The sequence below is a fragment of the Pelophylax lessonae genome, assembly GCF_965119305.1.
Source record: "Pelophylax lessonae genome assembly, chromosome: 8".
Taxonomy (NCBI): Eukaryota; Metazoa; Chordata; class Amphibia; order Anura; family Ranidae; genus Pelophylax; species Pelophylax lessonae.
In genome coordinates, this window is record NC_138775.1 from 236,642,884 (window position 1) to 236,657,175 (window position 14,292).

General features: G+C 41.4%; 1 protein-coding gene across 1 annotated transcript in view; it reads left to right on the forward strand.

The window, feature by feature from the left end:
* TTC4 (tetratricopeptide repeat domain 4) overlaps nucleotides 1-14,292 on the forward strand; it is a 30,504-nt gene that overhangs the window by 1,435 nt on the left and 14,777 nt on the right. The window contains exons 2-5 of the mRNA XM_082265274.1: nucleotides 1,290-1,402; nucleotides 5,770-5,878; nucleotides 10,033-10,194; nucleotides 11,781-11,858. Coding sequence (XP_082121400.1) covers nucleotides 1,298-1,402; nucleotides 5,770-5,878; nucleotides 10,033-10,194; nucleotides 11,781-11,858 — 454 coding nt within the window. The 5' untranslated portion in view covers nucleotides 1,290-1,297. The remainder of the gene's footprint in view (nucleotides 1-1,289; nucleotides 1,403-5,769; nucleotides 5,879-10,032; nucleotides 10,195-11,780; nucleotides 11,859-14,292) is intronic.

Sequence of the window (14,292 nt, forward strand, 5' to 3'; positions counted from 1 at the left end):
GTGACCGGAGAGGGTGGGACTACAAGTCCCAGCCAGGACTTACTACTTACTGGCCTCCAGGCTTTGCAGCTCTTGTGTCCTATTTTAGTTTGACCAAACATGGGTTTCAGATGGCAAGTTCATCAGGGTCACCCAATTGTTGTGGAGTGTGAGAGGCTGATTGAATGTCTATAACTCTGATCAGTTAGACAGATCCTCACACTGTGTGTAGGTACATTTATTTTACAATTATTATTATTTATTTTACAATTTTTTTTTTTTGTACCTTTTATCAGTTATTAAAAGATTTGCATGACATGGCAGTTTTAAAGCCTAGCTACAGTCATATCTTAGGACATAGCTTTATTTTTTCTAGTTTGGGAAAGAGTGGGGAAAATTTAGAGTCTGTCAGGTTTTTACTGCTATCTGGGGCTCCACTAGAGAGATTTTCCCCTCACTTCTTGCCCTGGTGACACCTTCTTTTACCAGACAGGAAGTGAAGGAAATGTGCAACATGGCCCGTATAGCAGTAGAACAAGGATTGTAATTCTTCCCCATTCCATCCAAAGCTATAAAAGGCTATAGATACACTTTACATTTTTTAACAGGTCTTTATTTCTGGCTGTTATGCCAGTACAAGGAATGGTGTTGTCACCAGGACAAGAAGACACACACAGCAATAAAAACATTGTCAGAAGTTCTGACCCCCCCCCCCCCCCCTCCTCACTTTATAAAAATGTGTATTTGTTATCTGTGTCCCCATTGGAGAAATGTCCCATCACTTCCTGTCCTGACCAGAAAAGAGGGAAAAACTCCTCTATAGAGACACAGGCAGCAATAAAAAGTTTCCAGGGGCTGTATCCCTTTCTTGCTCTGTAATAGTAGAAAGCTTTGCCTGGAGTTTGGACATGCCATAGAGAAACATGGGTGCTGCCATTGCTGGCCTGATAACAGCTAGGGAAAGTGCCTATGTACTATAGGAACAAGATACACTTTGCATTATGACCTAAAGCTGGCCATACACGCTTCAAGGAAATTGTCAATCTCCTTTAGACTTACCAAAACTATGTAATATGGGGACAAACCTAAACTATTCATTGCATTTGTATTAAATCAGACTGGCTCTTGCATTACATGGCTGGCGGTAGATCTAAAAGGGATTGTACAATCAGATTGTATTGTGTATGGTCATCTTAACATTTCTACTACAATTGCCAACCATAGCCTTGTCTAGTAGAGGACACTTTACTGGCTGGATGTACATTGTAGTACTACATGGACCCTCAGAATTATCCTGCTTATATCTTTAGTTGTGGCCATGGATCCTAAGCCAGAAGAGGAAGATGAAACCATGGAGCAGTTTATGGAAAAATTCCGCACCCATAAATACAAGGGAGCCTTTAATGAAGAACGATGGGAGGAGGTAAGATTCTGGGTTTTGTTTAATAAAGACGAGGTGTACTAAATGATAGAAACCTTTATATATATATATATATATATATAATTTTTTTTTTTTTAAATATATAGTGCCAATAATTTACGCAGTGCTTTGCACATATATATTGTAGATTCACATCAGTCCCCGTCCTCAAGGAGCTTACAATCTAAGGTCCCTAACTCACATCCATACATACACATAGTAGGGTCAATTTAGACAGAAGCCATTTAATCTACCCTCTTTGGAGTGTAGGAGGAAACTGGAGTACCCGGAGGGAGAACATGCAAAATACATTCAGTAGTGCCATGGCTGGGATTTGAACTGACGACCCCAGTGCTGCTAGGCAGAAGTCCTAACCATTTAGCCATTGTGCTACCTAAGTAATGAAAGATGAAAGGTGAAATTTGATTGGCTCTTATATGCAGAGAAACTTTTCCTTTGAAAGTAAGCTCTGTAGAGACACAAATATAATTCAGACCTTAATGCTGTGCTATAGACAGTCTGTATGGTACGGTAAAGCTGAATTCCAGATATGGCTTATTTTGCATAGTTACATAAGCCCAGCCTTGACCAATGTTTGTATGAATTGTGCCCAGGGATGCACTAATATCTGTTTTTTTTTTTTTTTTTGTACCAGCGAGTTTGAGTACTGTAACTTGTACTTCAGTACTCACAAATACCAATTACTAATACCTTTGCAGTGCGATTTCAGCCCATACAAAATGCATGGGCTCAAATTGCAATGCAAAGAATCACATTAGATTTGAACAGGAATGTGGGGTAATTCCTGTCCAAATTGCATGCGGCTTCCCGCGCCACTCCTGTGTGAACCCAGGCTGAAGTCACTATGACAAGCTTGAGTTCATACAGGAGGGGTGCGAGAAACTGCATGTGATTCAGACAGGAATCGCACTGCATTCCTGTTCAAATCACATGCGGTTCTTTGCAGTGCGATTTTAGCCCATTCGTTTTGTATGGGCTCAAATTGCACCGCAAAGATATTGGTTTTAGGTATCGGAGCATTTGCGCGAGTAGAAGTGTACTTGCGCAAATACTTAGTATCAGCACCGATACGGGTGTCGGTATTGGTGCAACCCTGGTTGTGCGAATACATAGCCGATCCCACTAGCTTTTGGGTCCAGAGCCAAGTGGCTGCCCTGCCGTACTGTGAACATAGATGGTTGCTTACCCAGCAATAAGTGAGGTTCCACAGGGATCGGCCAGGTATGGCTCATACTTACATTGGTCACAGGGATCGGCCAGGTATGGCTCATACTTACATTGGTCACAGGGATCGGCCAGGTATGGCTCATACTTACATTGGTCACAGGGATCGGCCAGGTATGGCTCATACTTACATTGGTCACAGGGATCGGCCAGGTATGGCTCATACTTACATTGGTCACAGGGATCGGCCAGGTATGGCTCATACTTACATTGGTCACAGGGATCGGCCAGGTATGGCTCATACTTACATTGGTCACAGGGATCGGCCAGGTATGGCTCATACTTACATTGGTCACAGGGATCGGCCAGGTATGGCTCATACTTACATTGGTCACAGGGATCGGCCAGGTATGGCTCATACTTACATTGGTCACAGGGATCGGCCAGGTATGGCTCATACTTACATTGGTCACAGGGATCGGCCAGGTATGGCTCATACTTACATTGGTCAAAGCTGGATCAAAATAACTGCAAAAATAGCCATATATGAAGTTCAGCTTTAAAGATTAATGCTGGCCATATACTAGCCGAAAATCGTTTGAAAATCTGGCATTTGGTCCGATTATTTGTTTTTCCTCCAGTTAATGGGCACAAATAGAAAATAGTTTTTAACTTTTCAGAGCCAAAAAATCGAAGGAACAGTTTGGAAAATTCTGCCGAACGAACGATGAATTGAAAGGTTAATGTGTTTCTCAACCAAAGTGTTTGCACTCGGCATTTGTGACAAACCGAACGAAAAACGTCCATTGAACGATTTATCGTTCAAAATTTGGTCATTACATGATGGCACGATCGTCTGCTGTCATGGCCGATTTTTCATTTTTCGAAAATTAGTTAGAACGAGTTTTCGGCTAGTGTATGACCAACTTAACTTGCACAAAAACATAAATCCAGATAAATAATCGGTACAAAAACCCTAAATGAGGCTTTTTAAAGTGGTGAGCTCACCTTTTCAGAAAAAATGACCCTTAGATTAGAGCAGTTCTCTGTGCCGGGGCTGATTAGTCAGAATCGCTGTAATCTGTTATGGAAGCCCAGCAGAGGAGAGGAGAGGGGAGGTTTCAAATTCCTGAACCGTTACACTGGCTGTGTGGGCACTGTCAGCTCATCACCTATGAAGGTAAGTACAGCGGGGGTCCCTTTACCCAATAGATGTCCAAATCACCTGTATCTGATTAAAACTGACCATACAGTGGTGATCGAAAGTTTGGGCACCCCAGGTAAAAATTTGTATTAATGTGCATAAAGAAGCCAAGGAAAGATAGAAAAATCTCCAAAAGGCATCAAATTACAGATTAGACATTCTTATAATATGTCAACAAAAGTTAGATTTTATTTCCATCATTGACACTTTCAAAATTACAGAAAATAAAAAAAAAATGGCGTCTGCAAAAGTTTGGGCACCCTGCAGAATTTATAGCATGCACTGCCCCCTTTGCAAGGCTGAGACCTGCCAGTGTCATGGATTGTTTCTTTATGCACATTAATACAAATTTTTACCTTTCGATCACCACTGTACACTAGAAGAAATTTGTTTCAGCAATGCTCATTTAGTTTTCAATCTCTTTGCATGTTCAAATTGGTTTTCTTTTTAAACTGCAGTGACGGAAAAGACTGAGGGAGCATTGAATGTGGTTTTCATTCAGGAAATGACATTTATTCCAAAATTGAATGTTAGAATCAAAATTGAAAAGTACTTTTGAACAACCTTTGTCAAATCATTGAATGTACTGGTGAGAATTTTTCTTAGTACAAATGTTTGTACGAACATTTGTTGGTAATTGTTCTAGTGCATGGTCAACTTTGCGATTGTTTTCCTATAATCTCTTGCACAGCAGGACTTCTATTGGGAGGGAAAAAAGCAGCTGTGTCATTCAGCCTCTGCAGCAGCCTTTCTTGAACTTTTAACATGGGGAAGGCGGTATTACTAAAACTGGTTCCAGATTGTACACCAATCAGCTTCTAACTACAGCTTGTTCAATTAAGCTTTAACATTAAGTTCACAATGGTGTGGCTTTGAAATCACGCTATGTCAGCCCAATTTCAAAGCTGCATATCAGTGCAATTTGCACTGGCGATTTCATTGCAACTTCTTATAATAGAAGTCTATGTAAGTAGCAATTAAATTGTCAAAAGTAATGCACAAACCTTTTCCATAATCGATGCGACATGAGCTGCGGTGATAGGAACGGTTTCATTGCCATAAATAGTCTCTGGCTGAATCTGTCAAATTGCATGACGAGTCGCAATGGTGTGAACCAGGACTAAAACCTAGAAGCTAATTGGTTACTATGCACAGCTGTATCAGGTATTGTGTTCACCAGTGTTAGTAAGGCTACATTCACACCTGAGCGTAGCGTTTTTCGCGCGTTTTTTACCGCGATTTTACCGCGATTTTTGCGGCGTTTTTTACCGCGATTTTTACCGCGATTTTTGTGCAGGCGTTTTTAGATTGAATAGAGATCAATGGAAAACGCCTGTAATCTGCCCAAAAAGAAGCTCATGTACTTTTTTGAGCGTTGGGCGTTTTGTATACAGCGTCAAAACGCTCAGATGTGAACAGGGGCCATTGAAATGAATAGGATTTGTCTTGTTGGGCGTTTTGAGAGCTTATCCTAGAGCAGAAAAACGCCCCAAAAACGCCCCAAAACGCCTAGATGTGAACGGAGCCTTAATGTCTGGTGTTTGGAAACCCCTTTTAATATATCAGATTCCTTCATCCATGAAAATACCATGGAAGGACAAATCTTTTGCTGTGGGCTATTTTATTCTGAAAGCCAATATTAGCCACTTTTAAAATACCTAAACAGTAACTGCATCTGATTGGATGCAGGTGATTTTCGTCCTTCAATTTTCCACTCGACTCCTTCAAACAGAAATTTTAGACATTGGTGAAGCCGTGTATTTACAAAAACTTACCAGATCTAACTGCAGTTAATTAAAATCTGATCGGTTACTGTAGATTGCTGACCTTTGTTCAGTGCAAATAGCAGTTCTCTTGTGCAATCCCAATTTTTTTTGTATATAGGTACACATAAACCGAGAGAGATCATTATGAAATATTCTGTAATGGTAAATAGGTGATTTATTGTGAGATTTATGAGTGTTTTTTGCATTCCTTGAAGGAATTTGATAAGATTCCCATGTTCATGAAGAAAGCTCCAGATGAGGTCAATGGAGAGCAAACCCCGGAGCTGGCTTGTCTGCAGTCGATTTTGACTGACGATCCTGAAGGTAGTATAAAATGTTTAGGAAGCTATTAAAAGACATTTACCTTAAATACAGCCTGCCACCAACTTAAATTGCATGTAAAAGCACAGTCAAAAAGGACAGATCCTGCACATGCTGATATGCAACAAGTACAAAGAGGAGTACTTCACCAGCCCATGGCGCTGTCCATGTATTCACCTCCTTTGTTTGTATGTTTTTTTGGCTGAAATGTCCTGGTTGCTGCTGCTCCTCTCTCACTCCACCGGGGGGGGGGGGGCGGATCAAAACAATTCAAATCTGTAAAGAAAAGCGCACGCAACCTCGGGCAATAACGCTTTAATAAAGGACAATAACACAGTACATTGGAATTGCACTCACACTTTTCCTTTAAGACAATCGCTTTACAGCATTCCAACAGGAGCTACTCGCTCCTCCCGTCCCTCCAGATGGTGACTCTGCGGTCTCCTCATCCGCGGCTGCCACCGCTGTATCCCCGCTCTCCTTCACTTCCTGTGTTGCCTGGTCACCGGATGCCGGTTCTAGTGCGCCTGCGCACTATACCAACGTGATCTACAGCGCCTCAGGAGAGCCTCAGCCAAAGCCGGAGCCACAAGTTGTACGGAGCTGCGAGGTGGGGGATTCAAGACACGGGTGCACTGCCTCTGCTGTTACTATGGACTAGTAAGTAACATAGTAACAGCAGAGGCAGTGCACCCGTGTCTTGAATCCCCCACCTCGCAGCTCCGTACAACTTGTGGCTCCGGCTTTGGCTGAGGCTCTCCTGAGGCGCTGTAGATCACGTTGGTATAGTGCGCAGGCGCACTAGAACCGGCATCCGGTGACCAGGCAACACAGGAAGTGAAGGAGAGCGGGGATACAGCGGTGGCAGCCGCGGATGAGGAGACCGCAGAGTCACCATCTGGAGGGACGGGAGGAGCGAGTAGCTCCTGTTGGAATGCTGTAAAGCGATTGTCTTAAAGGAAAAGTGTGAGTGCAATTCCAATGTACTGTGTTATTGTCCTTTATTAAAGCGTTATTGCCCGAGGTTGCGTGCGCTTTTCTTTACAGATTTGAAATGTAAAAGCACAGAAAACTGAAGTATTTAAAATGCTTAGTTGCAGCAGTTTCCTTTCCTTAAATTATTATTTTTTGTTAAAGAATAGTTCCAAGAATAATTTTATACATAGTTGCATTGGCCCAGCTTTGACCAGTGTAACTATGAATATACCACACCTGGCCAATGCCCCTAGAAGCTGGAAATCAATGAAGTGGGTACCACTGCTCCAGTGATCCCCACTGACTTCTACGTCCTGTACCGAGCAGCTGCCCTGCAGCATTCTAATCACAGGAGGTCAACTGCTCAGCACAGGCGTCATTCAGAGAATGCTTTGCATCTTTTGAATGAATGCAAAGCGTTCCCTGATTGGACGAGGCGGGACGTTGACGCCATGTGCCTACTTCTGTGATTTCCAGTTTCCAGGGGCATCAGCCTGGTATGGTACAGTGGGGAAATAATTATTTGATCCCTGCAAATTTTGTAAGTTTGCCCACTTACAAAGAAATTAAGGGTCTATAACTTTTATCAAAGGTGTATTTTAAATGATAGAGACAGAATATCAACCAAAAATACAGAAAAAAAACATGATACATGTTATAATTGAGTTGCAGTTTAGTGAGTAAAATAAGTATTTGATCCCCTACCAACCAACAATAATTCTGGCTCCCACAGTCTTTTTCAATGGTTTTTATTGAAAAACGTTTTAGAGTACAAAAGTGAGTAACAAAGACATTAAACAGTGGTACAACAATCCCAATAGTCTGCCATAATAGCATAAAATGGAAAAAAAAAAGATACACCAAAGACCTTTACAGCATATCACAGGATCGATCACAAAGTGCTCATGACCGAAGGCCTCCGGCTCCCACAGTCTACCTACAGTTTGTGCTCATGTGGTACACAGATTAGTCCTGTCAATTTAGGAAGGTTCTCTTACGACAACTTTTGTGCATAAAAGACACCTGTCCACAGAATCTTTCTTTCATTCAAACCTCACGATCATGGGCAAGACCAAAGAGCTAACAAAGCATGTCAGGGACAAGATTGTAGACTTACACAAGACTGGAATGGGCTACAAGACCATCAGCAAGAAGCTTGGTGAGAAGGAGACAACATTATTTGCAAATGGAAAAAATACAAAAAAACATTATTCGCCCTCGGTCTGAATCTCCATGCAAGATTTTGCCTCATGGGGGTAAGGATGATTTTGAGAAAAGTGAGGGATCAGCCCAGAACTACACGTGAGGAGCTTCTGAATGATCTCAAGGCAGTTGGGACCACAGTCACCCAAAAAAACATTGGTAACCCAATACGCCACCATGTATTGAAATCCTGCAAGGTCCCCATTCTCAAGAAGGCACGTGTACAGGCCCGTTTGAAGTTTACCAATGAACATCTAAATTGGAGAAGGATTGGGAATAAGTGCTGTGGTCAGATGAGAAAAAATTAGCTCTTTGGCATTAACTTGACTCGCCGTGTTTGGAGGAAGAAAGATGCTGACTATGACTTTAAAGAACACCATCCCTACAGTCAGGCACTGAGGTGGAAACATTATGCTTTGGGGCTATTTCTCTGTTAAAGATACAGGCCAACTTTGCTGCATTGAGGAGCCAATGGATGGGGCCATGTATTGTGTAATCTTACATGAGAACCTTTTTCCCTCAGCCAGAACACTGAAGATGGGTAATTAATGAGTCTTCCTGCATGACAATGACCCAAAACATACGGCCAAGGCAACAAAGGAGTGGCTAAAGAAGAAGAATTAAGGTCATGGAGTGGCCTAGTCGGTCTCCAGACCTTTTATTCCTATAGAAAATTTAAGAAGGGAGCTGAAACTTTGCAGCAGCCAAGAAAACTTAAGGATTCACAGTAGCAGAATACATTCTGGCCAAAATTTCTGAAGAATTTTAGATTTTTTAATATTTTTAATTGGATATGCCTTATAACAGTAGAAAATATTTTCATTTGAAAATTTTCGGTCTTTTTTTTTCCATTTATAAAGCAAGAAATAATAAAAAACAATGGTAATCAAATACCAGCAAAAGAAAGCTCTATTTGATATAAATTTTGTTTTGGTACAGTGCTGCATGACCAGGCAATTATCAGTTAAAGTAGTACAATGGCGAATAGCAAAAAATGGTCTTGTTACAAAGGGGATAAAACCTGGAGCTGAAGTGGTTAAGGGGCCTTGTCAGCATGGCTGAGCCAAGACCGGCACCCAGGTCTGGAGGTTGCTAATTTTCTGGCTGCTTTGTGGAGTCCTAGTTACAGGGCAAACACAACACATCTATATGCGATACTTCATTGGTCTGCTCTACCGCTCAGCCAGCTCAACATGAGGAATCTGTCAGCAATAAAATCTTTTACTGATTACCTTACCAGGTTTTAATTTTTAACCCACAGTACAGTCTTATTAAAGCATACCTTAAACCTCATCCCCCTTGCTCCTAAAGTATAATAAAGTGATAAAGGGTCTTATATACTTTTTTGACCCACTTGGTTCCATATATATATCGAGGCACAGAATGGCTGCTTAGACAGAGGCAGCCTGTCAATGGTGAGGAAAGCGTCATCGGAAGCCAATCAGTGCTTCTGCCTCACGCAGGATCTATCCTACCCAATGGCTAGACCAGGATATAGAGGGTAATCAGCAGGTATCAGCCAATCCAATACCTCTACTTGATACTGAACACAACCCTTCCAGACAGCAGCCAGTCAGTGCCCCTGCCTCATGCAGAATGTGGCCATCGCTGTGAACAAACTCAGAAACAGTGGAGAATCAGTAAGATGGTTGCACCAGGAGTGCTTTTAAAAGCATTTGTAGGGAAGCAATCCATTTTTGACTTGAGATCTCCTTAAGTACTCAGTACTCGTGTACATATGAAAGTAAATTCTATTGATAAACTGTATTTCTTTGTAATCCCCTATTATGCATGGTAACAATGAGTATGAACTAGAATTGCTTTGTGCATGATGACTACATGGAACAAATGATATTTTTCTGAAACCTTTGCCTATGTCATGAATTGTAATGTAGTTTTTATCCACAAGTTACTCTGATCATTCTTTTAGCTGAGTGTTCATATCTTCTTCACAATCACTGTCTGTGTTCCTGCAACAGAACTGGCCAGATCCTGCAAAGAAGAGGGCAATGACCATTTTAAAGAGAAGAATTACAAGAAAGCCATTGAGGCATATACAGAGGGAATCAAGAAAAACAGCAAGGACCAGGAGCTGAATGCGGTCCTGTACACCAACAGGGCGGCAGCACAGTTTTATTTAGGTAGGTTAAAGGATTATGCAATCCAAAAAGTTTGGCTGGACTTTAAATGGAAATCCAGCCATTTTTAATGTTTTGGAGAGCATATGACTACTGTCATGTTGTTATTACTGTCTGTGGCACTTATGGGGAATAATGGCAACCACTCAGATTAATTTGTAATCTAGCAAATGTACAGAGGCACGGGTCCAGAGTCCAGATCTATAGAGCAATATACAATTCCCCATTCCACCCCCCATCTAATAAAAACTTTTTTTTTATTTCAGTGATTTCATTTATTAATTTAATTTCAGGTTAAAAACAGAAATTTTTGTTGAAAATAATTGCAAACACGTGTGAAGCCACATCCAGGCACCTTTGTATGGTTAATAGGATACAGGATTAGTTTCCAGTTTAAAGAGACCTCAATTCAAAATGCTAAGGCTTTCCATTTTATAGGGGCAATTTAAAAATGTTAACCGTGCTTTAGCAGTACCCTGAAAATGTACCTTTTGTATAGATTTCCTCTAAAAAAAAAAATAGCAATGAACTTCTGGTATGTGAGTGTGCCTAGGCACTCCAATACCTGTAGCCTCATAGCTGTATATCTGCAGTATGAGACTAAGGTAGTGCTGCCTCTAGGCTCAGGAGACTTGGAGTGAGGTTTGGTGATGTCACTGCTGTGTTGCTCCCTTTTGTTCTTGCTGAAGGCAATGACATGAGGATACAGAGCCCAGCCTCTACCCAGCTGGCCAACTCCTCACAGGGGTACAGTGGTAAGGTAGGTTAGAAGGGAAAAATCCTTGCAGGGAGACCACGGGCAATGTTGGTGACTAGTCTTTTTACTCCGTCTTTTTGGGGTACCGCTTTCAGAATTCAGTTCCTCTTTAAGGTTATTGGGAGAGTTCAATTTGAGTGTTAGGCAAAGTGTTAAGGTTAAATGTCAATAGCTCATTTTTAAGTTATGCTTTTTAAGGTGATTGTAAAGCCTTACATTTTTTCATTTAAATAAACATGTCATACTTGCCTGCTCTGTGCAGTGGCTTTGCACAGAGCAGCACCTAACCGCTTTTTCTAGTGTTCCCCACTTCCTATGGGGGCACTCATGCAGTCTTGCTCTGGAGCTGGGCTGTTTGCACCTATTCAGACACACGGGCTGCCTTGGCTTTCTGCTCACTGTTTTTTGTTCAGCTAAGCCTGTGAAACAGGGGAGAGGAGAGATGCTGCAGATGTGCACAGCGCTGGATGGAGATCCGGCTCGGGTATGTTTTTTTTGGGGGGCTACTAAAGATTTTATTTTATATTGTTTTACCTTATTGCAGATAATGATGCATTAAGGTAAAAAAACTTTTATCTGTACAACCACTTTAAGTGTTAAGGTTACGTTAACTAGTAATGGTTATTTAAGGGCACAAGCTGTTGAAGAATAAGTGTTACTGATGATACCCATATGCTACTAATGTATTAAATACTGCAGGTGTAGTTGTAGTTAACAAATGTAGAAAAGTAAAAGGTCCCAAACTGTTTGCCAAGGCACTGCAGTCCACCAGTCACCTCTTCTGCTGCCACAGAAATGTGTTGTACTCAGCTGCTGATGTCTTTCGTCATAGGTAACTACCGCTCATCTCTTAATGATGCAGTTGCTGCAAGAAAACAGAAACCAGACCACCTAAAAGCCATAATTCGGGGTAATTATTTTTTTTATTCTTTAAATATTTATAATATTTCACAGCATATATTTTTACTCTACCAGAAAATGCTTGACTGGTGATACTCGGCTCTCTCCTCAACTGCATCCCTAGCACCTCAGCACCCGAGGTGGCTGCCTCTGTGTCGGCCTTGCCCTGAGGACACTGTTCTCCCCAGATCTCTACATATAAAGCTATATCAACATGTTATTGAACACTGTACATACATGTGGAAATCACATTTACATTTTGCATTCATGCTACTGTTGCGGGGTGATTGTCAGTGAAAACCAGCTCTTTGAAAATGTCCCGTTTAACCACTTTACCACCGGAGGATTTTCCTGCTTTACGTCCAGGCCACTTTTTGCAACTTGGCACTGCGCGACTTTAACTGACAATTGCGCGGTCATGCAACCCTGTACCCAAACGAAATGTACGTCCTTTTTTTCTCACAAACAGAGCTTCCTTTTGGTGGTATTTGATCACCTCTGCGTTTTTCATTTTTTGCGATATTAATAAAAAAATAGCGAAAATCTTGCGAAAAAATTGCCATTTTCTACTTTGACAGTTAAAAAATATCCAATATATTAAATTTTTGTCATATATTTAGGGCAAAATGTATTTAGCTACATGTCTTTGACAAAAAAATCCTCAATGAGCATATTTTTAACCGCTTTAAGACCGGAAGATTTTACCCCATTCCTGACCAGGCTATATTTTGCGATTCGGCACTGCGTTACTTTAACGGACAATTGCGCGGTCGTGCGACGCTGTACCCAAATTAAATGTATGTCTTTTTTTTCCCCACAAATAGAGCTTTCTTTTGGCGGTATTTGATCACCTGTGCGATTTTTAATTTTTGAAAAAAATAGCGACAATTATGAAAAACAAAAACAATATTTTTTACATTCTGATATATAACATTCCCAAAAAATAAAAATAAATTTTTTTTAACATTTTAGGGAAAATTTGTTTTCTGCAACATATTTTTGGTAAAAAAATCACAATAAGCGTATTTTGATTGGTTTCGCAGCTACTAACTACGGGAAAGATTTGTCATTTTTATTGTTTATTTTTTTTTACTAGTAATGGCGGCGATCTGCGTTTTTTTTTTTTTTTTTTTTTTGCGGGACTGCGACATTGCGGCGGACAGATCGGACCCCTAACTGACATTTTTGACACTTTTGGGGGTACCAGTGACATTACTACAGTAATCAGTGCTATAAATATGCACTGTTACTGTAATAATGACACTGGCAGGGAAGGGGTTAACTTTATTGGTGATCAAGGGGTTAAATGTATGCCTCATGCTTACTGACGTGTGTGGGGGGAGAGGATTGTGTGACACAGACACAGATCGCAAGTTCAGCTATGCTGAATCCTGTAATCTGCCCCTGTCTGTCACTTAGGAGATCCGCCTGCTTTGTTTACACAATTGGGCGGATTTCCTCACTCGATCCCCGACGATTGGGGAAGAGCGGCGGTGATCACCACCTCTCCTCCCCTGGCCCGACTCCCGCTGTGTCTGAATACAGCGGGAGCGAGACAATAACGCTGGACAATAGCGAGCCACTTTGCCGCAGTACCAGCTCAGTGAGCGGTCGGCAAGTGGTTAAATGGTCGCTGCCATGATAGAAATGTGCATAGAGCAGAGATATTTAGTCACTCTGGGAAATTATTATTTAGAATGGCCACACAGTGAATTTTGATTTGCATTGCAAAATAATTATAAACTGACATTTGGTGGTGATATGTTTCTCTCTGCTGGTTTAATTAATGAACTGCTGCAGGACAAAGTGCTCCTTTTTTTCTTTTTTAAGAGAATAAACTTTCCATAAGGCGGAGCTAAACTCACCCTTACTCCAGCGATATGGCATCCTGAAGCTCCCTATCGGCCAATGACATCTTCAGGCGGCCAGCTTTCTGGCATAGATTGCCAGCTGCTTTCATTGGATGGCTGAGATGATGTCACTCCTGCGCATGCACAGGGGTTCAGTCATCTTGGCTTTACTGAACTCGTACAGTGAGCTCACTGTACAGGAGCGGACAGGCAGGTAAATAACTTTAATGCAGAAGAGACCTAGCGTGTCCCTTTTGTAACATTTCAGGGGCAACATACTGTCCCTTCCTCGGGGCTCAACACAGGATAAAACGTGGGAGGACTAACATGGAGTAACAGTTCCTGAGCAGCAACTGAAGCATTTATAGTCACTGATTTCTCAGAGTCCATCCAAGTTTTATCCTGTGTTCAGCCATGATGAAGAGGGAGTGGTGTTGCCCCTGAAATGCATTGACTTGTTTTTATATTACTTTTTTTTTTTTTTAATACAAGAAGTAAAATGACCTTGGACTTTTTCTTCTGGTTTTGGTCTGGCGTTCCTTTCTGTATTTCTATTGTTTGAGCAAGTAATACGCATGTATTTTTTGGAAGCTG